This window comes from Pleurodeles waltl, chromosome 12 (assembly GCF_031143425.1).
Source record: "Pleurodeles waltl isolate 20211129_DDA chromosome 12, aPleWal1.hap1.20221129, whole genome shotgun sequence".
Classification (NCBI taxonomy): Eukaryota; Metazoa; Chordata; class Amphibia; order Caudata; family Salamandridae; genus Pleurodeles; species Pleurodeles waltl.
This window is the reverse complement of record NC_090451.1, coordinates 655,645,229-655,673,116: the sequence shown is the minus strand read 5'-3', so window position 1 is coordinate 655,673,116 and position 27,888 is coordinate 655,645,229. Positions and strand designations below refer to the sequence as shown.

At 40.8% G+C, this 27,888-nt stretch overlaps 2 protein-coding genes across 2 annotated transcripts in view; both read right to left on the bottom strand.

Annotated features, from left to right (window-relative positions):
• Positions 1-1,832, bottom strand: part of LOC138268572 (methanethiol oxidase-like) — a 42,911-nt gene extending 41,079 nt beyond the window's left edge. The window contains exon 1 of the mRNA XM_069218348.1: positions 1,713-1,832. Coding sequence (XP_069074449.1) covers positions 1,713-1,716 — 4 coding nt within the window. The 5' untranslated portion in view covers positions 1,717-1,832. The remainder of the gene's footprint in view (positions 1-1,712) is intronic.
• A 10,566-nt stretch (positions 1,833-12,398) lies between these two features.
• LOC138268570 (methanethiol oxidase-like) overlaps positions 12,399-27,888 on the bottom strand; it is a 52,311-nt gene continuing 36,821 nt past the window's right edge. The window contains exons 10-12 of the mRNA XM_069218346.1: positions 25,752-25,844; positions 18,008-18,126; positions 12,399-13,683 (exon numbers count right to left, since the gene is read on the bottom strand). Of these exons, the coding sequence (XP_069074447.1) occupies positions 13,521-13,683; positions 18,008-18,126; positions 25,752-25,844 (375 nt within the window). The 3' untranslated portion in view covers positions 12,399-13,520. The remainder of the gene's footprint in view (positions 13,684-18,007; positions 18,127-25,751; positions 25,845-27,888) is intronic.

The following is a 27,888-nucleotide window of genomic DNA, read 5'->3' as shown; positions in this document are numbered from 1 at the left end:
CACCTCAGTGTGGGATTTTGGTGCATGGGAACATTTTTATGTGTTTTTGTGAAAGCCTTAAGTGGCAAGGGTATGCCCAGACATGGGCCCTGTGCTCACTGTGCTGATGGAACTAAGCTACATCAGACTGAAGATCCCCAATCAGGGCGACACCCATCTTGAGTTGGTTGTGTTCTCGTTCGGGGAGGACCTAGCCTGGCAGTTCAGGATGCACCGTAACCATATGAGCAGTGTCAAGACTGGTTTGCGTATGACTAGGCCCAAATTGGGGTGGCATGGTGGGCAAATGAACAATGGTTTGGAATGCCACCCAAGCGATTGCCAGTGGTTAGACTTATTGCAAGCATTTCTCCCATCAAGTTTTGTGTGTTAAATGTTTGTAAGACCGGTTTAGCTAGTAACTGATGACCCAGATGCAAATGCTTCACAGAGCATAAAATAGGAATGAAGGAGTAGCTACGCTAGCAGCAATTATATCCCATTACATACGTTCTTGGCATGGCTTTGCTCGTCCCAGTACTATGGAATTTTATAACCCAACTGTAATTTATTCTTCCTGCCAGGTTTCCAAAATAGTAATCTAAGCTTGTATGTTTGCTGCAGTTGCTTTCCACCCGAAAATGTTTCAAGCATCACCACACCATTACCAATATAGTTATCATGGCTGTCGATACCATTGCTCTTTCTAATGACTTACCTTGTTCCTGGTCAGAAGCATGCTTATCTGACACATTGCATGGAGGCTCAAAATACTGGTCCAGACGCGCGTTGCCGAAGTGTGTAAATAGGTTGCTTTTATGCACAAAGGTTTTTGGAATCACAATCAAGATGCTACCACATTTGCAGGAAAGTCTTCTGGGATGCTAAACTACCGGTTCATGTTGTGGAAATTCTCCACACATTTCCCAGCCTGGCCCACACACAATGCTCACTTCTGTCTGGTTCCTGTGCTTCCTTTGCAATAGCACCAGCCCACTCAGGATGAAGGATCTATTTTCCCTGGGGAGAAATATGAATTGGGATAGCTGAAAAAAATTGACGATTTTTACTGGTCCACTCGTCCTTTTCAAGCCAACTGGCCCATCCACCTTACCCAGTCTTCCCTACTGGTACGTCTATTCAGCATTTGATCTTTCCTGATTAAAAGAATGACAGATTTATTTCAAGATGGGGTAGGCTTAAAGGTGATGGGGAGAGGTGCCTCAAGGAGACATTGAGGAAGTGGAGCAGAGCTCCATGCATCTCTCCTTGTGCATGAAACAAAAACGCTGTTGCACTCAGGATACAATTTATTGTCTGTACACCATTGTCCATGAAGGATGCAGTTCAGTTATGCTGCCTATTTAGGCAAGGGTTTTAAGTCTACCTTAGCTAGAGCTTATTTTTGCGCTCACATTGTGCCTTCAAAAACCCTCGCTTTCTAAGAGATATCCCATTAAGAACAATTTACAGTGAAATATTTATTATTTGCCATGTTATGAGGGACTTTCAAGCTGATGCCCCTGCAAATGCTGTAACTGATTCCCGTGGCAAGCCCTGGAAAGCAAACATCAGCACCACACTGTGGACACTACAGGAAACCCATGTACATACAATAATAAAAAAAATATCCCTGTTGGAATGCATTGTGTAGAATAGATTTTAAGAGTATTAAAATGTGCATCCCACACGCCCACAGAGAAGGGGTGCTGGGAGCCGTGTCATCCTCTTACCCATTTTGGTGCAGTGGGTGGACACAGCCGGTCAGGACCAAGCGCTCTACTGTAGCTTCCTAGGAACAAGTTTCCCTTCTTTGGCTTGCCATGCACTGAGGAACACCCAGCGATTCTGAATCTTCCTCCTGGAGGACAGATTACTGATCTCTCAAAAGAGGTGGGAAGTAGGTAAAGAAGGAGGGGCACAAGTAAGAAGGCAGATCTGAGGGAGAGCAAAGGGTGGGGTTACGTGAAGGGTGGAGGCCTAGAGGAGAAATGACAATAATAGAGTCATCAGCAAAATCAAACGTTACAGAATTTCTGAGTGAAATACACCATAGCAGAAAAAAAGTTTACTCACAGTGAAGAACATCACACTTAGGCAATTGATAACTTAAGGAAGTCTAGGTTCAGCAATCCCAGACTGGAGATTTAACGTAGGTACAGTCAGGTTTAGAAAGCAGAGCAAGGGTGGATACGTGAACATTACAAAGGCAGTGCACTTAACAGAAACACACCATATAACTGCATGAGATAACACTGTGCTAGAACACCGCGATAACAATCCGGGTGTTCTACAACAAAGCAGGTGGGAGTACCCCAGAAAGTCTCCTCCTCGTAAAATCATGGAGAAGTTAGTGTAATCTAGTACACTTTCTTTTAATGTGAAACCTATACAAAATCCACATGACCACTGTCACAAAAGCGATCAAAACAACAAAAATCTAAAACAAACATTGGCAAAGCCAATAGGTCTCGTCTAAGAAAGAGTTGTTGGATTTGCAAATGTTTAGCCATTTTGTACAACAATAAGGCTGCTATTCAGCATGCCTAAAAGTTAGTGGTGTGGCATAAAATGGTGTACAGTAGAGTGGCATAGAGTTGAGTAGCGTAGAGGAGAGGAGAGTGGAGTTACATAGAGTAGAGTGGAGTGAGGAAGAGAGGAGTGGTGTAGAGTGGAGTGGCATAGAGGAGTAGAGTGGCATAGAGTGGAATAGCGTAGAGTAGTGGCAAACATTGGGGTAACAGAGTGGAGTGGTATACAGTAGAGTGGTGTGACGTAGAGTGGCCTGGAGCAGGGTGGCGTGAGGGTGAAGTGGAGTGTGGAGCGGAGTGAAATGGCATAGAGTGGATTGGAACAGAGCGAAGTGGCATAAAATGGAGTGGAATAGTGTATTGTGGAGTAGAGTGGCGTAGAGTGGCATACCATAGAGTGATGTGGTGTGGAGTAGGTAGAATGGAGTGCTGTGGAGTGCAGTAAAGTGGAGTGGTGCAGCATTGAGTGGAATGGTGTAGAATAGAGTGATAGTGATAGAGTCCCATACAATGGCAGAGAGTGCTGTAGAGTAGAGTGGAGTGGCAGAGTGGCGCTGAGTGTGGAGTAGAGTGGTGTAGAGTAGAGTGGTGTAAAGTAGAGTGGCCTAGAGTGAAATGTCGTAGAGAAGAGTGGAGTGACGTAGAGTGGAGCGGCATAGAGTGCTGTGGCGTACAGTGGAGTAGAATAGAGTGGAGTGATCTGGAAAAATAGGTTAGGTATGAAAACAGGTAGTGCCCGAAACAAAAATAAAAATTTAGGGAAGGTTGTCATTTTGATAATATTGCATTGCCCCTGGATACCTTAAGTAAATCAAAATTAGGATGAAAAGTATCTGCATAGTTTATGAAATTTTGACACCCAGATAGGTAGTCATCGCCACATATCAAGAGTCACTCTGGCCGTGTTGCTTGCTAAAATTAAGAAAATACACTGAAACGCCTCCAAATTTAGTTGTTGCCGCCTCTATTGCTGTTAACGCAGTCGGAGGATGAGGCAAGAAAATTGATTTATCATCTTTATAAACAGCTAGTTTGCAAGATTGACCATTGATAAGTGGGGGATTTCTTGTGGGTGATCCTGATGACTCACATAGGGTTCGAGAGAAAGGGAAAAGCTAAGGAGAAAGAGAATACCCTTGACAAGTACCTCTTTGAATTACAAAACTCTCTAACTTGACGCCGAAATCATGATTCTTGCCATGATATTCTTATACAGGATTTCAATCCTGTTAAGAATGAGGACCAAATCCACAATGATTCAAAATCTGCCAGAGGAATGACCAAGAGATCCGGTCAAACATCTTCTTGGCATCAGGAAGTATCATGCTAGCCTCCACCTCCTGAACAATGGCAATTTCAAGTATAGAAATGGCCATATTAATGTGATGAGTTCGGTTCCTTTTAGGGACAAAGCCATATTGCATAAGTCAATCCAATGCTCAATCCAACGGGAGATCCAGTCTGCCAATATTTTGGCATAGATCTTAGAGACAGTATTTATTAACAATAGAGGCAGATATGAGCTACAACGGAGCAAGATTTTGCCTTTTTAAGAAATACAGCAATGTTAGTTTCTTTCCTAGAGGGAAGTGTATCAACTTTTCCTGTGCTCATTGTGTTGTACAAAGTTAACATTAGGGGACCCCGACAGTTAAGATACGTTTTATAGAATTCTACCGGTATCAAATCCGGACCCAAGGATTTCTCAGCAGGAAGCTTCTTGGCAGCATTGACCAGCTCTTCCTCAGTCAGAGGTGTTTCTAGAGTCTTACGTTGCATATCAGAGATTTTAGGTAATTTACCAGCCTCATTATATTTATTGCAGTGGCTGAAGGTTGACTATCTTGTGTATATAATTTTGATTAATACTCTTGAAAAGTAGACTAGATTTGCTCCTTCTCTTGACTGATAACACTATATGAATCCTCTTAGGGATACTGTTTTTGGCTGCCGGCTCTTTGATTTTCAAAGATAAATCGTTCCCATGCGTTCACTTTTTTTTTTAAAGTGTTAATCTGGTTGTGATAAACTCTGGGAATGCACAATTCATTTTTACTTTGTGTTTTAAAAAGTTTCAACCTATTCATAAGATGCTTTTGGTGCTCCCCTATTTAAATGACCACCATAAACCCTCTGCAACATCAGTTTCCATCTGCAGCAGTTCCTCATATATGACCTTGTGTTGTTGCCTACCCACTTTATCATGCTTAATGGTGTAGCAGAGGGGACCCCCTGTTTATCGCTTTCAGAAAATCCCAAATCATCTCTATAGATACTGAATGCAAGTTCTTAATATACTTAGTAATAATTTCAGTCAAATACATCCAATAACAATCATTGGCTAAAATGCCTCGGTCAAAGGTACATTGGTGATGACCATGGGGCTAATTGAGTAATCTAGCTGCGAATTATCAACACTACAGGGATATGATCTGAGATAACCCAGGGAGTTAACCGGATAGAATGTTATGGCAAAAGACTTTTAGACGCTAGAAGCACATCTAGCCTAGACCTCACCGCATGACAGGCAGAGTAATAAGTATATCTGGATTACGTCCAGAGGGAGCGCTACGTATGCACAAGGCCAAGAGAAATCTTAGCCTGCAGCAATATGACTGTAAATTGCTACATACATGAGACCACCGCAGGGTCATTTGAGTCTGTCAAATGTTCAAGAGAAAGATGAATATTACTGCAGACGCTCAAAGGCCTGCTCCAAGTAGGGTGTTCCATTAGATGTTCTTAATACATAGTTGGATCATCTACATTGGGGGGGCCTATAAATTACAAACAGTGACTTTGAAGGAGCCCTTGATCAGTCTATATAAGCCACTGGCCTTTGGGATTACGCTTATTTCTTTGAGACGATCACAGGTGGTCTTTCACCAACAACACAACACCCCGATGGGAGATTGTAATCTGGTGGTGGCAATAGGTTTATAACCCTAAAGCTGTAAACCCAAATCTCCCTTATTCCAATGAGTCTCTTGAAAACATACGATTTCTGGACCAAGCCAGGATAATTCCTTCTGTACCAGGCAGAACTTTTGAGTGACTTGCAGGCCATTAACATTCCAGGAAAACACCTTGATGTCACTTGATAACAGAGCATTACTTGAGCGTGTATGAGCTCCTGCCATAATTATGAATTAAAAGGTGTCTTAAGTGGAGTACATCTCTTTTTTTTTGTTCCTGCTACTTCCCCTCCTCCCACTCTTCCTTGACCCACACTAATCCAGTTACTGCTTAAAACCTCCTGTGCAGAATCTACCCCCCCCCCCCCACCCATGGGAAACACCTTGCCCATCCTCTCACACCTTAAGGCTCTCACCCAAAAAAGGGTCTGATCCTTTGAGAGGCTAACATACACAGTCAAGTACTCTCCTTTACAATTTTTTTTTGTACCCTTTTCTTTTTTCAACTTGTGTTTTACTCCCCTCCTACCAAGTTCCTTCACAGTTTTCTCTCTTTTTTCGTTATTTACCTTCCCCTCTTCTTCCCTTCCTTCTTCCTCTTTTGTGTGGCGTCTCCTGGAGTGGGAAGGTAAGATAATGCTTCTGCCAGCAAGACCCTTGGCTTTGAAGATCTCTTTCTCTTGTTTGTAAAACGGAAGCGCTGAATATTTGTGAACTTGCTATGACTAACCAAAATGATATAAACTGTGTTTGTAACAATGACAGCTCTGCAAGACTATTCACCTCCTCCTGCGACCCCAATCCTTAGCTCAGTTCTATCCAGCTATCAAAGCTGAAATATCTCATTGGGAGCTAGGCACACTTAAACCGCAAGATACACCTCACCTATGTGCTAACCCTCTGCCTTCTTTGCCTTGCATCAGGGAGGCAATCTCTGTTACTGCTGTCAATTCAAATAACCGTCGAGGTGGCCACGGGAGCAAAATCGTTGACCGTTTTCTCCCTTTTAATGACACTGACAGCTCTCCAGTACCTCTTATTCCACCAAAACCTCAGATTCAGAAAAGGCATTTTTTGTTGTTGTGTGATGCCTCAGATGTGTCTGACATTTTGGAAACTGAACACCTAGACAACTTACATGCACAGGTTGATATTGGACTAACTTGGGGCGCTGTAATGGAATCTCAAGAACCTGCTACATATTCCAGTACTGCCTTTGCTATGGATACCCATAGTATGGATACCAGTATGCCTCTTTGACATTTGTACAAAAACGATCCTCCCTTCGCCCCAACACCCATGAGCCAGATAAACCATGGTCAGTCATAACATGGTAATTTGTTGTGGGGTGATTCAGCACATTGTTTTGCACCACGTGATAATACCGCCATACTTCCAGAAAGTAATTCAGGTATGATACCTCAGCATTTAGTGGGTAATTTACCCACCACAGAATTAGCATTAAGGTTTGCTGCTGAACCCTTTCTGGCACTATATATATATATATATATATATATATACATATATATATATATATATATATATACATATATATATATATATATGTATATATATATATATATATATATATATATATATATATATATATATATATATATATATAAAAAAAATATAAATATGATCCTGATTTGATTATATGTTATTTAGTAGTTTGGAATGAAGATAACCACGTTACAATATGGCCGCCGTGATTTCTAACATCGTATTGATGTCGCTGAAACCAAAGAAGGACTATAAGATTTAAATAGGTGTTTGCAAAAATGTCAGCTAATGTCCAGTTGAAGGTGTTTGCTGAAACGCGTTGACATTTGTCCGGGACAGCATGTTTTTGTTGTTTTTTGGCATTATTTCTCTTACTATTATATTTTTTGATTGATTTTTTGAGCTTCTCATATTTAGATTTGCCTTTAGGAATTTTTTCTTCAATAAAAAGAGTCGACAATTTTCATAAAAACTTATTTTTAATTGTTTCGTTATCTACTTTTCACGATCTCCTGGATATTGTGCAGCCATTTGGTGTTAAAAAACGTTGCACCGTTTTTTTTAATATATATATATACACACACACACACACACACACACTGCTTAGTTCTCACCTCAAAGAATATTGGATGGACTCTGCTGTTCAGTATAAAGCAAATCTTAATACCCAAACTGCAGTATGGAAAATGTATGGAAAATTTCAATTGAACATGATTGGGAACTGGATTAGAGCAGTGGAGGAGTGGAAGAGAAAATTGGCAGAGGGATCACTGATGGTGTCAGAACATTTGGCACTCCAGGAGAGGAAGCTGAGTGATGCAAGGCTGAAATTGGAAGAGATGGAGACTTGCCAACTCCAGAATAATTTGAAAATTCTGGGGATTGAGGAGTGTGCAGAAAGGGATGACCTACAGAGTTTCGTAGTGCAGTTTATTCAGAGGGTATTCCCCAAAAAACACATCAATTCCTTTTTTTTCAAATCTAAAGCTGCACAGAAAGATACTCATCCCAGAGAGATTCGATTTACATTGGTAACTTAATTTTTTGCCAGCTGTTATAGCAAATGACTCCACCAGCCATTACGGCTAATGAAGGTCTCCACACTTTTTTTCCACTCACACTTCTTCCAGTATAGGGGGCTGCATTGATGGAAACTATGACAACTGATTCCTCATTTCCAGGCTGTTGTAGCTCAGGCTTACTTACAAGAAAGTGCCAGTCTTAAAATTATTAAGAACTTGCATAATACACATTCTTTGTATACCTGGTCAAATAGTAGATTTACTCGCAATGATTAATGGAGCCGTGGGTCTCTGGAAAAATAAGAAGTCCTGTCTGACTAAGGAAAACTGACATAAGTAAATGGGCAGCCACGATGTGAGGATCATTCTTGAGGTACAGACAAAATAAAAAGGCAAAAACTAAGGGTACGGCATATATAGTAGAGGGAGAGTATTTGTTTTCTTCTTCACTAGGTGGGGCAAGAAGGGAAGAGAGGGAAAAGAAGGGGCCTGTGAATGAATGAATAACATTTTAAAGACAGTAGTTACTATATTTACTATATTGCTGTATATGCATAATTCATGTACATGTTTAATATGCATTTATAAGAACAATATTCCTTATGCATATATATTCACAACTGCATATCTCTGTCCTGGCAATGTTAAGTTAATGTTCTTGTATTTGACTCAATAAAAAACATTTAAAAAAAAAAAGAAAGACAGTAGTTACCCCATGAAAGGGCTGTCCTGGCACTAACCTAATTATCAGATAGATGTAACATTTGAACTACAGTTGTAACTGCCAAGTTTGTATAGACTTTCTGAAAGTAGAGTAATCAGGTGGCCGTGTCAAAACATCTAGCAAGGAGTTCCAGATCTTGACCATATGGTAAAATAAGGAACATCTCACCTTGCAACAGGTCTCAATTTAGAGACGAGGAGCCGGCCAGTTCCCTTTGTAAATGGGTTACCACCACCACCCCCTAACTTTGAGGAGTTGGTAACCTATCAATGTTTTTTGACCGAAATCTGTGAGTGTTACAACACTTGAGGAGGAGGGTCAAAATACAAGCTGCATGGAGGAGGAAGCATGAGTTGGACATCCTGGATAATGACAGGATACCTATGAACTTGCATGATACGTCATGGATAATGGATTCTGAAATGACCAACATTGCCATGTCATAGCAGACTTATTTTACTAAACATACTAATTCATATCCTACTACCCATGCAACTCAGACTTGCCCACAACCACTAACCGCAACAACCATGGGCCAAAACAGCTCAATCGTGTCTCCCGCCTTAAACCAAACAACCCCTTGCCCCAGCAGCTCACTCCCACCACCTGCTCTAATACCAACAGTAACTTTTGCAACCTGAGCGTGCTGTGTCACCTCCTTATTCCTTCTTCTAGGTACGTGCATCGCCTGTGACTCCAAGGAGTTGGGCAGCATGTTCCTGTAGGCCCTGTGCGCTAGCAACCTAGTTCTACCACCAATATTAACCCCAAAAGACACAAGCCCAGCAGCTCAGGAACAATAGAAACTGTGTACTATCCTAGCAATGAATGAAGACACCTGCACCTGAACAGGATTGTGAAGGCTTACCCAGTCTTGACTTACCCCTCTGCTGGGTTATGGTCAGTAGGGACACGGTGAGCCTATTCACCGCAGAGGGCCAGTAAGGTTACTTGACCTGCTGTATGTTACTAGTCATTCCCAGCCCTCTGTAGTAGGTGGGATTGCAACAAGGAGAATTGTGGGTGGAATTATAATGGTGCCTTGAAATGTAACAATACAGATGTGGCTCTTGGGCACCTAATCACTTCCCATTACTATTGATTCATAATGGAAATTACCTTGTATCCTTCGCATTAAAACTTTAGTGAATATAAAACGATGGTGGCCTTCTCACACCAAACACGATAATTTGTCCTAGTGGTTGCAGTTGATGGACACTTGCAATTATTTGAGGAAAGGGACTTGATTTTCAATTTCAGACTTTGATCAAGAGTAAAAGGGAGAAAGGCAGAGAAGGAAGAAAGGGGATGAAGAAAAAGAGAGGATAATCCTGGCAAAGAGAGAACGCAGGGATGGCAAAGAACCTGCAGGATTGGAATAAAGTGTAGTGTAATGAAACAGAGACACAAGTTGAAACCAAGATTAGACAGCCTTGGCATTTGAAAGTACTTTCCAAGAAGTGATGAATGCTCCTTTGTTCTGCTGCTGTACTTAGAGCTGCGTGAGATGCTCCACAGCCGTCTGTGCTTGCACACCAATTTAATCTGTCCTCATTTTGCAACCAACTTTACACAAGCTTACCATGCGTTTAGAGTGGTTGAATGCTGCTACGACTACTAAAGAGGTTCAAAGGAAGGCCTGCTTTTGGCATGGCCCAGGGCACCAGTCTTAAGAGGCGAGTCTAGAGGTATCTGCTTTGAGGGCCTGTAGACACCATTGAGCGCACCAAGTTCCTATCTGCTCAGTGCGTTATCAGAGGAAGGGCCGCTGTGTTCAACGGAACAGGTTTTAGAAAATAAACAGATACAAAGTTGGGTTTTATCATAGGCATTTTTTTTCTTTTCTTGAAATGTCTCCAATAATTGACATTTCATCTTTTTTTGAGGACCTGTCATATGCTGTAACTTTGATATTCTGCCAGACCAGGGAGGTAATCAGATCCACTCGGGATGGGTGGTGAAGAACATGTAGAGGTTATACCATTCAGGTCTTTTCTAGTAATTATTTTTGGTGTTGTGAGACATCAAATATGTCAATTATGTGGGGATCTGAGAGAAAACAAAACTATATTTAGATTAGATTAATACAGTTGTGGTTGGGCACAGAAGGAGGTCTTGGATCCTGATTTTTGACGCAGTTATAAAAACAAATGAAGCAGTTGTAAGCCATGCTAGATTCAGAAAGTGAACACATTTTAAATTTAATTGAATAGATCCATTTTTCCAAAATAGAAAGCATTTTTGACAACTTGTACCTTCTTCTTACACCACCTATGTGCCAAAACTAAGATATTTGATACAAAAACACTTACTTACCTGTATCAATAGTTCTCCAACCTTGGTAACTTGTATGGACACACATGCTGGTATCATCCCTGTCATCAAGCTGGGTTTCCCACCATGACATTGCCATAGCAGTATAATGTTAAACAGAAACAAAGGCTGTGAATAATGTCACTTAAGTAGCCTACTCACCTCATTGAAAAAGAACCAAACTTCAACCAATGTGGTGACTCACCTTCGGGGGCCCACAATGGCTTAGATTTAGTATCAGTACTGCCAAGGTTTGCAATGGCGAGTGAGCCTCTATCCATTATAGATTCACATGCTTGAATCAGAGTAACAAGGAGTACATGAAAGCAATGTACCATCATTACAGCGAAAATAAAACTGTGCTCACCTGAACAGAAAAAGATGACAAAGGACCACCTGTCCCACTGCTGCACCTCTGTGCTGTTGCATCACGGCAGTGGTGTTGGGTAAGTTTTGTTGGTTTGTCAGGTTGCTGTCCTGCATGTCTGCCAGTGGCACAGTGGCCAAAGGCATCTTGTTGAACAGAGCTGTGGCAATGGAGATACTCCTTGCGGACGGTGCAGGCAGCTTCTGAATGATTGAACGTAATCAGTGCTGCAACCCAACAGCTGTCATTTCAAGGGATTCCCAAACTGAACTAACAACTCGTAAGATTTATGAGAATTCCTTCGATCGATTGATGCAGAATGACACCTAGTGTGCAACACTCTTTCAGCTGCATCGGAAAAACGTTTTCAGTATCCCAGACTCGTTTAGGTGTAAGTCTGTAGGAATCATTGGAATAAATTGTGGCTTCATTCATCGCGTGACTTGGTTTTTGTGAAACTGGAGAAACAGTTCATTTATTGTGAAGGCCTCTACCACCTCGACTCCCGTTGCTGGGGTTCATTTTAGCAAAATTGCGACCTTGCAAGATACACACTTTATTCCTGCCTTAAAGTTCAGCTCAAACTGTCTTTTCATCAGTTATGAGAGGGAAGTGTTTACTTACCATGGAATTGGAAGATGTCTCAAAGTAGGTAAAAACCCAAAGATACCTTTGGCAAATTACTTTATAAATTTGTCAGAGCATAGCAAATGTGTGTGTGAATCCCTTTGAAAAAGGGATATTGCTGTAATAAGAACCAAGATTGAGGCATGTCTAAGACTAGACTTTGATAATTCAGGCAAATATTGGAGGATCTCGGGTGACATGGTGCCAATTGCTAAAGTTATGATGAACTGAATGGAATACTTTCATCTAATATGGGGCAACTTGACATCTCTGAGTATGCTATAGTAATGCAGGCACTTTTTGCATTCAACTGTATTGTAAAACTTTTGTTCTCATATTCTCATTTGTGAGTCTATCTGCATGGCATGACACATTTATATAAAGACAAACACTGAGAAAGAAGCACACATTTACAGACACAGGAACAAAAAAACTTTATTCCATTATCAAAAATGTTCTTGCTTGTATCACTTTAAAGAACATTGTTAACAAAATCACTGACAAAAAGGTTGCCAATATGGTGATGGTCCTACTATTAAAGTATTTCTCGGCAAGTCTACCTATGGTAGGAAGGATGTGAAGGTGAGACCTAATGAATTTAAATTTTTTTGATTTTTGTATGGCAGATAATCATTTACGTAGGGTCACATTTTCTCCAGACTTCAGTAGGGTAAGTGGGTAAAACAAAGTAAAAGAAATGAAAGCAAAGAACCACAAGTGGGAGAAAAAGGTCAGTGGGCATAACTATTACAGCACAGCTTTCTACGAAATCTGCACTTCACAGGCTTGAACCATAAGAGTGCAAACTAAGGCTTTCCTCATTTAGAGGCTGCCAAAATAAGTACCACTATGTTTGGTTAATGCTTGCTATTGCAGAGCCAAATGATTTTTCAGTTTGCAGTAAGCGTTATGCACAAAGTAATGTATAGCTTGGTTAAGGCTTTCTGGAAAGATGGGCAAAACCTGGAAGAGTGAAATGGTGGACTATCACTAAAATGCAGGCAAGATGACTGTGCTACTCCAGCTGCCACATTATAATCTGGCCACTATGTCCAGAGTGCTGGGTGATCACATGAAGTGTACTTATGGATTAAAAAGTGGACATTACCTCCAAGTAACAGACAAGACACCAAGCTCTCTAAAAATTGAAAACCACAAGGACATATTTAGCAAAAAAGAAAACATATGTATAGTTTGGGAGGCAGGGGCCCTTCTTCAGGGATACTCTATAATTTCAATAACCCCTCCAGAATACAAAATTAATCAGACGTCAACCCATCCATGCCATGTTACATGTTTCTTTTTCCTCTCAGAGTTGGGATCCTATGCTCAAAACAGGCTTGTGGTGGTGGAGGGCCCCGTTCACAGCATGCTATAGGGTGTTTTAATCATTGCAGTGTCTACTGAATGAAGAGAGGCCTTTTGATCACAGACAGCTAACAGTTGTCTGTAGGCGAGATGTAAAAAAGGACATCATGATCATGCATGACTATCTACCACCAGCACCATTGACCCATCTGCCCCCAAGCCTTCTGCCCACTATATCCAGATGTCAGAAGAGCAGTCCCCTCCAGACAGGCGCATATCATGGGCAAGGCAGGGCCCATCTGGCTCCTTCCCAAAATCGATGAGAAAATCTTTGTTGATGGACAGGCCACCCTTCACAGTGTCCACGTCAATCTGAAGCATTGCTGCTCCTTCCCTGAAAATGAGAGCAGAAAAAAGTTAAAATTCATCTTTACACACCGGCAGATCTTGCCTCTATACATGATAACCCTTTCCACCTTGCACACAGAAAAAAAAGAATTTGCAGAAACAAACAATTACATGCATTTGTTCATGGGATGTACTGTGAAATAGAACAACGCAAACCTTACCTATGAGAACAAACACTAAAAAAGCCAATTGGTCTGGCCCTGTGCTTATAGTGAAAACTTTTTTAAATGTTGAACAGAAAGCAATGGAGGGAATTGTACCTGTGTAACATGATACATGTTTGAGGATTTTTACAAAGAATATTATTCCTAAGGAGGATGCATATTCCACATAAATAGGCGCTTGAGTCACTTTAATGTTTAGGCCAAGAAATTTGTTTCTACTGAAATGATGGCAATGACTGTCAAAGTTAGTGAGAATATTTATATTGCCACAGCAAAGGCTAAGCTGGTGTCATGTAACTGTATGTACCGACAGAGTGCTAAAACTTACAGTAGCAGCCAAACAGCAAACAAATGGCCACTTGAATACATTACAGAAAGAATAGAATACATCATATGCCCGGAACGACAAGATCTAATCCATATTTTTGGGATATTCACCAAAATCAAAGGAACATTAAATACAACACTGCTGAATTGAACTGAATAATTTAGTCAGTGGTTATTCTGCAAACCTGGCCTGGATTCAAGTCTCTTGAACATATCATGGACACACTTGAATTATAGGACGATCCAGTGACAATTCTGAATAAAAGGCAAGTTGGCTAATTTTTCAGATGTGCAAGTTATACTCTCCTGCCATGATTTTTAGTGTTAGCCTATTCCAGATTCTGAATCTGGTTTGGTAAGGGCTGTCTCATACACAAAGGAGTTTCTGAAGTTTGGGAAGTTTAGCTTTACTTAAGAGGATGAAGCATGGTCCTGAATGCAGTGTGTTATGTACACAGGTACTCAGATATTGTGGAAGAATAGCCCTATCAGTTTTACAGAGTTGATGAGGGGTTTTAAATAAACTTTTCCACCAGTAGCGAGAGAAGTCTGAAAATGCCGGTAGGTGGTATAGGAGTAGTGTATGGCCTTTTCACCATCACCCTTGCTGTTGTACGAAGTATTCTTTTTTTCTGATCATTAACCTTTTTGGTACTATCTAGGTAAAAAAAGATTGGCGTGTTTGAACAGTACAGCTTCAGTCATTTCGACTGATCTTTTAGATCGCGTTAAACTCTGCACAAGAGCTTGATTTAATTTTTTATAATTTCTGTTGATTGCTTTATTAAGTCAAGTTGAGGACAATAGAGTCTATGGGAACATGACCCAGAAGAAATTAGTTAGACTTAACTGTATAAATAGTCAACCAACAGGCTTATTAAACTGAAGTTTTTGTAGATATATTGTGGATTGGTTGTTTAATCCTACATTTTCTATTCATGAGCACTTTACTTTTGCACAATTTTTTCTGTCCTCTTTTCTTTTTTGAAATGGTAGGATGTTTTCTAAGTTATGTAAGGAAAAATGAAAAGTTAATATTTTCTTATATGGAGTAATTTACGTGTTTTCTTGATTGTTTTTGTCATGTCATGCTGCATGTTTAGAATATAATTCTTATTGTGTATGGATCATTAATTGTACACTATTGACGATAAATAATTTTTGGATCGAGCACTGTAGTTTTGTATTATGATCATCCCAGGTCCTTCGGGTTACTATTGGGTTACCCTGTGTACATTGTAATATGTCTTATTAAGTGAGTCCACATTTTAGTTTAAAGTCTACCAGACAGAAAGGCTGCCTGGTTTGCTAACAACATCTTGGGGACATTCAGGAAGCTTCCCTGGGAATGCATTCTGCCCATTGTTTACCATTGCTTTTGTGGTTTGAAATTCACATTTGCTTGCTTTCTATTTGCTGGCTTTACTTGTTTGAGGACATTCAGCTTGAGTTTGTCCCTTCCGGGGCCCATAACCCATTTACGGTATCCTTCCACCTGTGCTCGATTTCTGTAAACAGGCCCTTAAATCTTGTTCTTATGTTGTCACATTTGCTGTGCATTCAAATGCAGGGGTCAAATACCAGGCTCTGTCTTCCAAGGGAGCTTTCTTTTACTGACTTTAAAGTGAGAGCATGTATGTGACAATCATGCTGGCTACCGGGGTGTGCTGGACAGAAGGCTGTACAATGTAATTTTTTCCAGAAGAAAACAAAATTAAAATGTTTGTAACTGAAATGTGCTGATATTTCAGAATATAACAGAATTAGGGAACCACAAATGAAGCACATTTTTTGGTAATTCTGAAAAGTGGTGGAAACAAACATTTTAGTATGATAAAAAAAATGAATACACTGGGTGATGACATTCCCACACATTATCGTTTGTGCCATGTATTTTTTTATAAGTAAAAATGTATGTCTGTGCAAATGTAATGGTCATTTTAATTGAAGATGGGTTGTATGTAAAGGTAGAGCGCTACCACACCATGCATACTCCACTCCACTCCACTTCACTGCACACTATGCTACTCCACCCTTTATCACGAAACTCTATTCTGCACCACTCCACGCCACTTCAAGCTAGGCCTCTCTACTTTACACTACACCACTCTACTCTACTATGCACCACCGCACTCTACACTACTCCAGTCTAGGCCACTCCACTCTACTCTGCACCACTCAATTCTATACCAATCCACTATATGCCAATCTACTCTGCATCACTGCACTCTGCACTACTCCAGTCCAGCCCATTCTGCTCTACACCACTCCACTCTATTACACTCCACTCTATGCTACTCTACTCTGCAGCACAGCACTGTATGCCTCTGTACTCTACTCAGTACCACTCTACACTAATGCACTCTATGCCACTGCACCCTACCCCAATCCACTCTTCCTTGCACCGCTCTATGCCACTTCACTCCACTCGGACACAATCTGTTCTGTGCCACTGCACTCTGCACCAGTCCAGTCTATGCCACTGCACTGTCTCCCTCTTCTCTCTAGGTCACTCCACAATACTCCACTGTGATGTTCTACTTCATTAAACTCTACTCTATGACACCCTACTCCACAACACTACTCAACTTTACAGCTTTCTAGGCAACTCCCTCTATGCCACTTTACCACACTCCATTCTACGGCACAGTACTGCACTCCACTCTATGCCACTCCATTCTACGACACTCCATTCTGCTCCACTCTATGCCATTCCACTATACTACACTACTACACTGTATGGCACTCCACTTAACAGCATTCTACTCTGCTCTCTGCCACTCTACAACACTCTACTGCACTCAACATCCTCAATGCCACTCAAAAACACTCAATGCCACTCCACTCTACGACACTCTACTCCCTCCACCACACTAGGTCACTCCACTTCACACAAGGCTACACCAATCCATGCCACTTCATAACCCTCCACTTTTCTCCACTGTATGACACTGTACTCCATGCCACTCTCCTTTACGCCACTACCTTTTAGCCATGCTGAACATTTTCTTATTTTATGTATTCATTTAGCTCTCCTGCTGCCTTGTGACTGCTTCCAACCAGTGGGTTAGGGGACATCTAAACACTGGGCCAAGTTGCAAAGATATTTTGAAGTATGTACTGCAGGATTACTATTTTGTGTACTTAAAATGTATTTGGGAATTGTCTCTTTGTCCATAAGTCTAAGATGAGTGGAGAATGAACCGTAAAAGTAAATTTTCAAAGATTTTCAATCTCCTTCTAGCTTACTTGAGTTCTGCATTCTGGGTGGCTGACCTTACACACTGTTCAGTATATGTAATATTGGTAGCAAGCCACAAAAAAACACAGTAGGTAGTTTAGATGTTGGAGCTATTAGAATCCTAGAGTGAGATAACAAGAGTTATTCACAAATCAAGCTGACTCTCAAGGCCTATAAGTAATGAGTGTCAGCGAAGCCTGTAGCAGTCACCAAGAAGACCGTCAAATAGTCTATAACAAGCAGCTCGCTGCATATGACAACAGAATGGGTATACAAAATCCACAATTGATGAAACTAAAAAGTTAAAACATACTACCTAGACTTATGTCTCCTTCCAAAAACACACCTTTAGAAGTCACTCATAATTGTACCAGAACTAGGACACTTGAGAAGTGTAGCTTCTAGCAATGTGCATGGTTTTTGCATACCTTTAAAGCATTTTGCACTACCCTTGGTTTGTGTGTGACTGATAATTATTTTCATATTTCAGACCCTATCTTCTGCAATTTACTATTTTAGAGAAAGTTTACTGAGAACAGTGAGCAATACTAGAGTACAATAGAAGTGGCATTTCTTACTTGACCAAGTCTGGGTAGAACTGCTTGTCCCAGGCACTGTAAAGAGAAGTGGTACAATACAGCCTCTTTCCATCAAAGCTGAGCTGGATCATCTGTGGCCCCCCCTGGATCTTCTTACCCTGAAAAGAATTAAATATGCACGCATTCAATGACAGGGTAAAACTTGGGTAAATCATCACTAAACAACAGGAAACAGTCCGGTGGCAATAAAAATAAATAGGCCTTAAACAGAACCATTCACCTATCTAGGCAGACTGATCCAACAAGGCACCAGCTGGTTGTTGGGTCTGAGGTCTTCTGGGGTACTAAAATGAAAAGCTCATCTGTTTCAATACATTATGGGATGAGTTCTGGGCAATGGCTTCCATCTCGTGAAGGTTATGTGGGTTTGGTCATAACCCCATTAATAGAGTGGAATAGCCAGTGCAGCCTCCAGGAGTCCACAATTCCAAACAGAGAGGGGGATAGAGCTCTTTAGCAGCAATGCAATAAATGACCTTAAATCTTACCCACTGTGCCTCCCCTAAACAGACTCAATACCTCATCTATTTATACATGCCAGGTGTCGGATTAGAGTTTCTGGCTGTTTCCATAAATCCGAGTTTGCGATGGAATTTATACTAGCACTAAGCCCACAAACCATGATTAATTACAGTCAGGGCATACATGGACAGACACAGAGCATAATTAGTCATGAAAAGTACATCGCTGAGTAGAACCACTAATGAGCAGAACTAGGGTGTTATGGAAAGAAATTGACCGCATTACTGAGCGAAACACAGATATGACAGAGCAGACCTCAGGCACAATTGAACATAAACATAGCACAATTCTGGAAAATCAAAGCCATAATATTCCAAAGGAGCTCGAAGACCAAATTAAAAAGTGTCAATTACATATTTCTGCAGAACCCCGTGCACAATTAAGAAACTAGGGTATAAGAAAGCTGATCCATGTAATTAATTAAAGAGAATCATGGACATAATTGAACAGAGGCATCACTGAGTGGCACCATAGTGGTGTTTGAGTACAGCATGGCAGTACAAGACCAAAAGTACAGCCATATTTGACAAACTGGGAACTGCTGAGATTCAGCAAATGTATTTCTGGGCAACACTGCATGAATGGTTGAGTTGTGCAACTGGCATAACTAAACAGCAGAAATGACACAAATAATCCAACTTTTACATGATTCCTCTGGCTGAACTCATCATATCACATGGCATTAACATACTTTCCTAAGCAGGAGGCATCCAAATAATACTCCCTCTCTGTTAGACAAGATCCCAACAACAAAAAACAATTTCACCACCTCCATGACCTCAGTAGCCACCTGGATGAGATCCAACTACCTCAAACTCAACACAGACAAAGCTGAAGTGGTGATCTTCGGATGAAAAATCTCTGCTTGGGACTCTATCTGCTGACCATCAGACCTCTGCCCCACATAACCCACACCAGAAATTTAGCAATCATCCTGGATGACAAGCTCAACTTGACAACCCGGGTAAATGTGGTAACCTTCACCTGCTTCTACACTCTGAGGATGCTGCGAAAGATCTTCAAGACACTATCAGTAAACACTAGGAAAATGGTTAAAAATGCCTAAGATACCAGCAAAATTGACCATGGCAACACACTCTACCTACACTGGAATCACCACGAAGCGAAGCTCTTGAACAGACTCCAAATCAACCAAAACGCAGCAGCAACACTTATCTTCAACCCACACATCACACCACACCTCAGAGAACTTCACTGGCTCCCCAAATCAAACTTCTCATATATTCACTAAGCACTATGCAGCACAGACTTAGCCTTCCTCAACAGCTGCCTACACTTGCACCTACCTCCCAGGCTCCAATGCTCAACCAGACTCTCACTGGCACGTGTACCCTGCATCCACAAAACCAAAGCCGGAAGTCACGCTTTCTCTTATATCTCCCCCAAAGCATGGAACGACCTCCCACACCACATCAGTGCCTCTTCTTCTGTTCTCAAACTCAGCAAGAAGCTGAACACCTGGCTCTTCGAATAAACTCACCAGCGAGACAGAAGCTTTCCCACCTGCAAAGTGCCTGGAAAACTCACAGGTTATTAGTGCACTATACCAATAAACATAATATAACAACTAAGAGCACAACAAGCTGTTGGAGTAGGATAAGTAGTATTCTGATTATACCAATAGCAACCTGGAACATTTGACTAAAAGGAGTCGCCATACGGGCAGCATCCTGTCATGTGGTGCCACCAAAGATGCGCAATAGCCAATTTTATAGTATTTTATTTTCTGTTACAAACAATCAGATTAGATATTCAATGACACATGCAATGCTTACTGGCCCAAGAGCTAAGCAAGAATCCTGATGGAAATATTTTGGGAGGGCGAGGAAGGTTTTCTGAGCAGGGGACCCTATTCAAGTCTGTGGGAAGCATTTTGTTTGGACGCTGAACAGGTGTTCAAGGAAGGGGACTCCCTCCAAATTTCTCTATTGGATTTATTTGGATTAGAGAGTGCCTTATAGGATTAGTGTGTGCCGTGTATGAGACAGAGGCTATAGAATCAACTGAATGGAAAAATTGTGGCTGAATATTTTAGCAGTAGTTGAGGGCTGGTTATTATGCAGGGTATCTCATTACCTCGTAGGTAAGTGATAGAAGAGCCGTTACGTATTTTGAACATCTATAGGGAATTTTAGAAGGAAGGTCAGTGACAGAAGTTTGGTCATGGAGAGACTCATCTTGAAAGGAATATCAGGCATCTCTTTCAACTCACCTAAACAATTCAATACACACCTAGGAGCTTTGGTTCAAACCTGGATTGGTTGCAATCTTAGCGGAATACGTTTATTTGTGTCAATTCATTAAAAGTGATACAAGTGCACACAATAAGCCATAAAATAACGATAGTTAAAAGCTCAACGTAAGAATGTCTGAGCATTAAAACATTACTTTCTAAAAACAAGTAATTCGCTTTAAAACAGTGCTACAACAATGGGAGTAGTCGGCACAATTGGGTCCTTCGCTCTGAGATTGAAATAAAGATCTTGTTAACAAATTTGCCAACACAAGCCAAGTACCTGGGAACAGAGGTTGTCATAAAAAATTACAATGCGGCCTTGCAGGTATAACACCATTTGCCCTAAACATCGCTTTTAATAAAGTGTAACATGCAGATAAAAGCTCCAGAAGTACCATGTACTCTCTTTTGTAATCGCCGAATCTACAAGACATGCTCCTCAGTGGACCGGCCCATTCTAAACAAAATTCATAGATCGGGAGGGCCAGAAGTTGTGCTCGCAGGATAGGTTGCAATCTTAGTGAAATCGCTAACTCATGGGAGACACCATTCTTTCATCCCTAATATACGCATCTAGTCCTCTACCCATAATGAAACACATTCCTGCCAGAATTAATAAACTCAAGTGCAAGTCAAGGTCTTCAGCAGCTTAGTGTTCTAAAGTCCATGGTGACAAAAAAATTAATCCGAAGAAAAACTCCAGATGACCTCAAGATACCAAAGTCCCTTTACCCAACATGCAGCTAGCTCATCACATTAGCCAAAACAAAGTACTGTACCAACACATCAATTAAGCTGCCAATATAAGCATAATGCTTTTCAAAACAATTAAGTACTGCATAAACCACCTATTGGACCATCCAAAAAATGGAATGCAATCAACCTCCTCTTTAGTTAGAAAATACAGAAGCACACATAGCACATCAACAACACAAAGCCTGCTTCTTCTCTTATAGACAACCCTTCCTGTAGAATCCAGCAATGGTCATCCTTTAAAGTCGTATCTCTTGAAGATCTCACTAACATAATCAACTCTCCCAAAGCCGCTCCTTATGAAGGTGAGTGCATACCCTTTCCTTCATCAAAGCTCTCTATGGGGTTGCTCTCTCACCCCCTACTTGCCACTGTCAATGCCTCGCTCACTCAAGGAATCTTCCCAGAAGCTCTTACTCCTAAAGAAATCTCACTAACTACTGGCCCATCATTTACCTACCATTCAATCTCAAGATCAGTGAAAAATCAGTTTATGTTCAACACTTAAGATTAAATGAATGCTAACTCTCCCCTACAAGGCCATCAGTGTTTCTTCAGATCACGCTTCAGCAAGCAAAGCACTAACTCCCACATCATAGAAAATTCAGTACCTGCCTCCTAATATTGCTGGAGCTCTTAGCTGCCTTCGACACGCTGAGCATCCCACCATCATAAGCACCCTGGAGCTCTGAATTGGATTTTCCTCCAGCCTCATTTTGTTCAGACAGGCACCTTTGGGTCGCAAGAGATCCCCATCATCTGAAGAGTCAACCAGGGTTCCACATAGTCATGTCATCTTTGACCTCCACAGGAAGCCGACAACAGCATAAAGATTCACCAATATGGTGACGATACACAACACTACTTGAAAGTCTCCTCTGCGTCATGTACTCAGTGCCTCCAACACTGCCTGTGCATCATCCTGAGCTGAATGTCCAGCGCCTACTTGAAGCTTAACCCAACTAAAACTGAATTTCTGGTATTTGCCAAGAACAAGAAACAGAACAAACGTAGCTCAATAACATGAACCTAGTCAGCTTCAATCTGGAACGTTCACTGAATGCTGCATCACTCACATTCATGCTGGACACCAAGCTCACACTCAAGGAATGCTTTACCAAAAAACACAACGACTGCCTGGTATCAGTTCTCTGTACTAAAAAAAAAAAAATGAAACTGCTTCTCCCATAAAGCAACTTCTTCTAGCCACTGTACTCTTGCATCTGCACACTCCACCACACTGACACCCCTAAAGGTTATCCTCCAAGCTGCAGCATGTCTCATCCAGTGTTGGAAGTAATATGATCATGTCACCCCCCATCCTGATGGAACTCCATTGTCCCTCCTTTCTAGCTTGCACCATATTCACAACTAGCTGCATCAATTACAAAGCCATCACAACAGACACCCCTGCTTATCTTGCAGACAAGCTCACCGTCTCCAATGCTTTTTGGCATACCCCCAGCCAGGACAACATCAGACTGAAGACTAAGATGTTTAAAATGAAAATTCAAGGCAGCAGACCTTTTCCATCAATACACCCAGGATCTCCAACAACACCCCTGCATCCATCAGGAGTGGTCCAATGCTGCTTCAGTTTAGAAAAGAGTTGTAGATGCACCCCTGAATACAACACATCGCAATATATTAAATGTCCACAAACCTGCTACCTCTTCCATCACTCATTGATTTCATGCTGGTCTTTGACACTGTACAGCGCTCTACTGCCTTTTGGCTAGGTTTGCGCTATAGAAGTACCACATACCTGCATAAATACTAGTGGAAATTTAGAGGGGGTTGTGAAATATTGTATGAATTAAGATAATGTATTAAACACAACTTTCACCAACAAGACATCTTGGCCCTGTGACAACAAAAGAATGGTATTGAGAGTAGGTTAGCAAATTAACAGACTGTTCGGTCTAGCAGAGCACGGTCTGAGATTGCTTTAATCCCTCTTGAAGATCTTAACAATACTTTAGACCAAGAACGGAGAGAGGACCCCCACCTGCTCTAGTTTCTTGACTCATTGTATGATAAACCTTAACTGTGCACGACAGCAAAGGCCCCACAATAGCTTATAATTGTTAGAGCATAGTGCAAGTGCATATTTCTCTATGCCACAAAAAACTTTTGCATGAGACACATTTTTAAAGACAACATTTATTTTAACAAGGAGCTAATGTACTGAAAAATGGGCCTGCAAAACACGTTCAAATTTCCCTAACCCAAAGGTTAAGAACCAGAGTACTATGTAGATGCATCAGAGATGTAGTAGGAAGCCCAAGATAAGGAATGTTGCAAAAATCCACTCTGGAATGTATGTGTGCAGATACAGCCTGCTCATGATAGTGTGCGAAGAATAAAGATAATATGTTTTTTAAACATTCCCATTTAGAAGAACATGCAAATGAAACTGTTTTAAATCTAGGCTTCCAAAGATAAATGAGAATCTCAAACTGTGCTCAGAGATTTAACCTTGTTTGTAGGGGGAAAAGGGTGCCCTAAAATGCTAGGTCAAAAGGAGTTAAACCATCTCTTGATATCGCCAAACAGTAACATCTCAGTTTTTCTGGTGTTCAACTGGAGGAAGTTGTGCTCCATCCAATTTTGACAGCAGAAAGACAACTCTTCACATTGGCATTATTATCATGTGTTAACTGGCCAAGATGATCAATCAAATGGATGTGATCAGTGTATGAGATGTCAGAACAGCCAAATGATCTAATAAGCTGTAACCTGGGCTATGAAGAGAAACCCTATGAGAACCACAACCAACAACCTGTGCATGTGAAAGAATGAGAGGAAGAGCGGGCTCTTTAGAAAAAGAATCAAACCAAGCTAGAATAAGGCCATTAAATACTACCTCCTAAAGACTGTGCAATAAGATGTCATGGTCCATGGTATCAAACCGTGTGGACAAATTCAGCAATATAAGCGCAGCCGGGTTTCCCTGGTCAACAATTAAGTTTAATTAAGTCAAGCCAACTGCAAGTGCTGTTTCAGTACCTCTACCTGGAAGGAAAGTCAGACGACATGGACCCGGACAATTTGATTCCTCCACACAGACAATTGCTTGGCTAAAACACACTCCACCATTGTACTCAGGGCAGGTAGAAGAGTAAATAGACTATAATTTCCTATCATCTCTGGATCTAGAATCACTTTTATTTGTAACAAACATTTATCAATGCTGCATTTGCGTTCTGCAGGAATGAAACCTGTCGAACGTAAGTGATTATGTTCATAACTGGTGATAGTAGAAATGGAGAGCATGCTTGTAGAAAGGAAACAAGGCATGGTCATCTGGAAAAAACAATTTTAAATGAATCATGTAAATCCCACATCTTCCTAACTGCTCATGGCAAATGTTGACCAAACCACCAAATGATCCAATGGAGATAAATTAACACTCAAAAAGTAAATCGAGTTCCTGAAACCAGAGTAAATCTTGATAATCTTGGTAGTACAAAACATAGCTAATTTATCATAACATTGTCGTGAAGCCTGTGGAAAATGGGAAAGGTGAGGAAACACCATTACTTTAAAATAGAGAAGACATGTTTAATAGAGTTTTTCTAACTTAGAATAGACCAAGGTAAAAAGACTTGACAAAATAAAGTACTTTCTTGTTTAACTTCAGATGGTCCCTATAAGCTCTGGTGACTTCCATCCCATTGGAGAAACTTCACTTCCCTTAGAGTGAGATGACATTTCCTCAGTACTCCAGACTAAGTAAACCATTTTTTAGAACATTTGGAGCCTTTAATTTATTCTGATTAAGAGGAATAAATTATTCCAAGATGGCCGATCTTGTTAAAATGATCTAAGGTCGTGGATACCATGTCAAAGCCATGAAAATAATGAAATGCTCAATAGAGCTTGTACAGTATTACTAGCAACTTTCCATGAGGTTTGCAAGATATTTCTAGCCATACTTTTGCAAGACCTTGAGCTTCCACCTCTTTGGATATATTGTTATTTTCCACGATCACTTAGTGGTAATAAATCTTACACCCAAAGCGTCGTAATTCCACTTATCAGTAGACCCATTCCTTCAGTTATATCAATGTGTTTATTAGATGTGGAGGGTGTTGGTTGCCTCAATCAGGAGGAAGTCATTGGGAAGAATTAAGAGTAAAACTGTTTAGAAGCAGACAAAAATCAATAAGGTAAATTGTTGTCGCTCACTTTCAGTATGAGTGGCTCTGGTTGGCACTTAAGATCCTCGTCGTGCACCACAGTGACTGGTCCTCCTTTTGCAATGCCGGCTCCCATCCAGACCTGCAATGCACAAACTCCCAATTAGACCATGTAAAAGAACTATACCTTCTCTGTACATCTCACAATGACTCCTCTGCATAAGCAGCTATGGTCCATCATGCTACAAGAGCCATCCAAGATTAGCACTAGTGCATTCAGTGCTCCCGCAGATATAGGTTCAAAACAAAAACACCTTCATTCACCACAAATTATTTAGTTATCGTATGCATGCAGACCTCACTCATTTTGCCAGTATTTATGTTCTATATACATTTAACAAAAACGTTTTAAACAGTTATAGTCAAATGAGAACGTGAACATCAGATAAATGTTGTGGCCTGGTTTTCCCTACCACATATTTTAAAAATTTCAGAAAGAATCATTCATTTAGTACCTGGCTTATGAATTTTCAAGGGTGCATCAATTCCTTGTTAGATGTACAAAACTCATCTATTCGTATAAATGAGAATCATCCAATATTGCCTCATATGGGGGTACTTTACATACTGTTCATCAATTAAATGCATTGATTTTTAAACATCATTTAAGGCTGTTAGTGAGAGCCAGTCCTGTTTTGAGAGCTGCCAAAACGGAGGTTGCCAGGGCCAAATGCTAAGGTTCCAGGGCCAATGGCTGTGTATCAGAGAGAGATGACTCAGAGATGGCTTTAGCGCTGGTGGCGCCTGGTATGACAATCTTTGTTGGTGCCACCGAAATGACCTCCTTCACGGACTGTCTCACTACCACCCGCCAACGGTGCCCCTAATCTCTCCTTAGCTCTTCTCGTCCATTAATTTATTTTATAGCGCTACTCAAAGCACTTGACACAAAAACATTTTATAGAGAGACAGTGAGTCACACGTGTGCAAATCAATGCATAGGAAATGTTACTTAAGACAATGAGGAATGCAAGGAGTCACATGTCATCCACACTGGTAGGCATTATACGGGAAGAGTGCTTGGTCTAGAGAAATGAATGGGCAAACTACCTACATTTTTATGATACACAGTAACCAAAGTTGATGTGATGTGATGCGTTGCATGAAAAGGAGAGATCACAACAGCACAATATCTACCAAGATACTGTGCTCTTGCTCTCCTACTGCTGGCAAACCTTAGGCCGTCTTATGCTAATGCACACACCCTTGCACCGTAGTGCAAGGGAGTTTTGTGATTTCAGGCTTAGGTTTATACTGCATGGGTATCTTTCCAGCCCACAATCCTATGCTTTGACAAAGTTTAACACTTTACCACTTTGCATCAGGGACATTTAACATCTATGCTATTATACAATGAGTCAAAACTGTGACTAGACAAATCCCAGATCTTTCAAGTACATTAACCCCCAGAGTTATCATGCCATTGTAATATGCCCTGAAAAATGCTGTGCACACAAAGATCTCTGCAGGTTGCTCGTATCTCTGTTCAGCTCCTAAAACAGAGGGTTCACCTTTGTGTGGGGCTAAGAAATTGAAAGACTGGAAGCAATGAATAGTTATCAAGCTAAGAAAATGACAAAATGAAAAAAATGAGTAGTTATCAAGCTTTGCTTCACTTTATAAACTGCAGATTTGCAAAAGATGGAACGCATTGATCAGAATGCACTGCCAGGGCTATTGAGTCGTGTTTTACATGAGAACCACAGCTAAAAGCTATTGGTTAGTTCCAATTTTGTTTCAAATGCTGCCATGTGGAGGTTTATGCATAGCTTAATTCATTTCACCTTGTTATGTAAAGATATAAATTGTTATATTTTTTTAATATCTGCTTGATCTGGTTAGACCTGATAAATATGATGAAACCGAGATGACTCTGTAACAAGTAAACATTATTTAAGCATGAGGAGTCATTTAAATTTGCTGAGCATGGAATATAAATTGTTATTAGTTGCATTACCATCAGATCTACATAACACGTTTTCATATTCGTGAGAAACGTGCAAGGTAAGATATGTTATCTGTGTTAATGACATTGCACAACCACTGAAACCGGTTATTTAAGAACAAGCCAGTGTTTGAAACCTCAGTGGTGACAGCTGTAGCACACCCTGTTTCGGTCCTTGTTT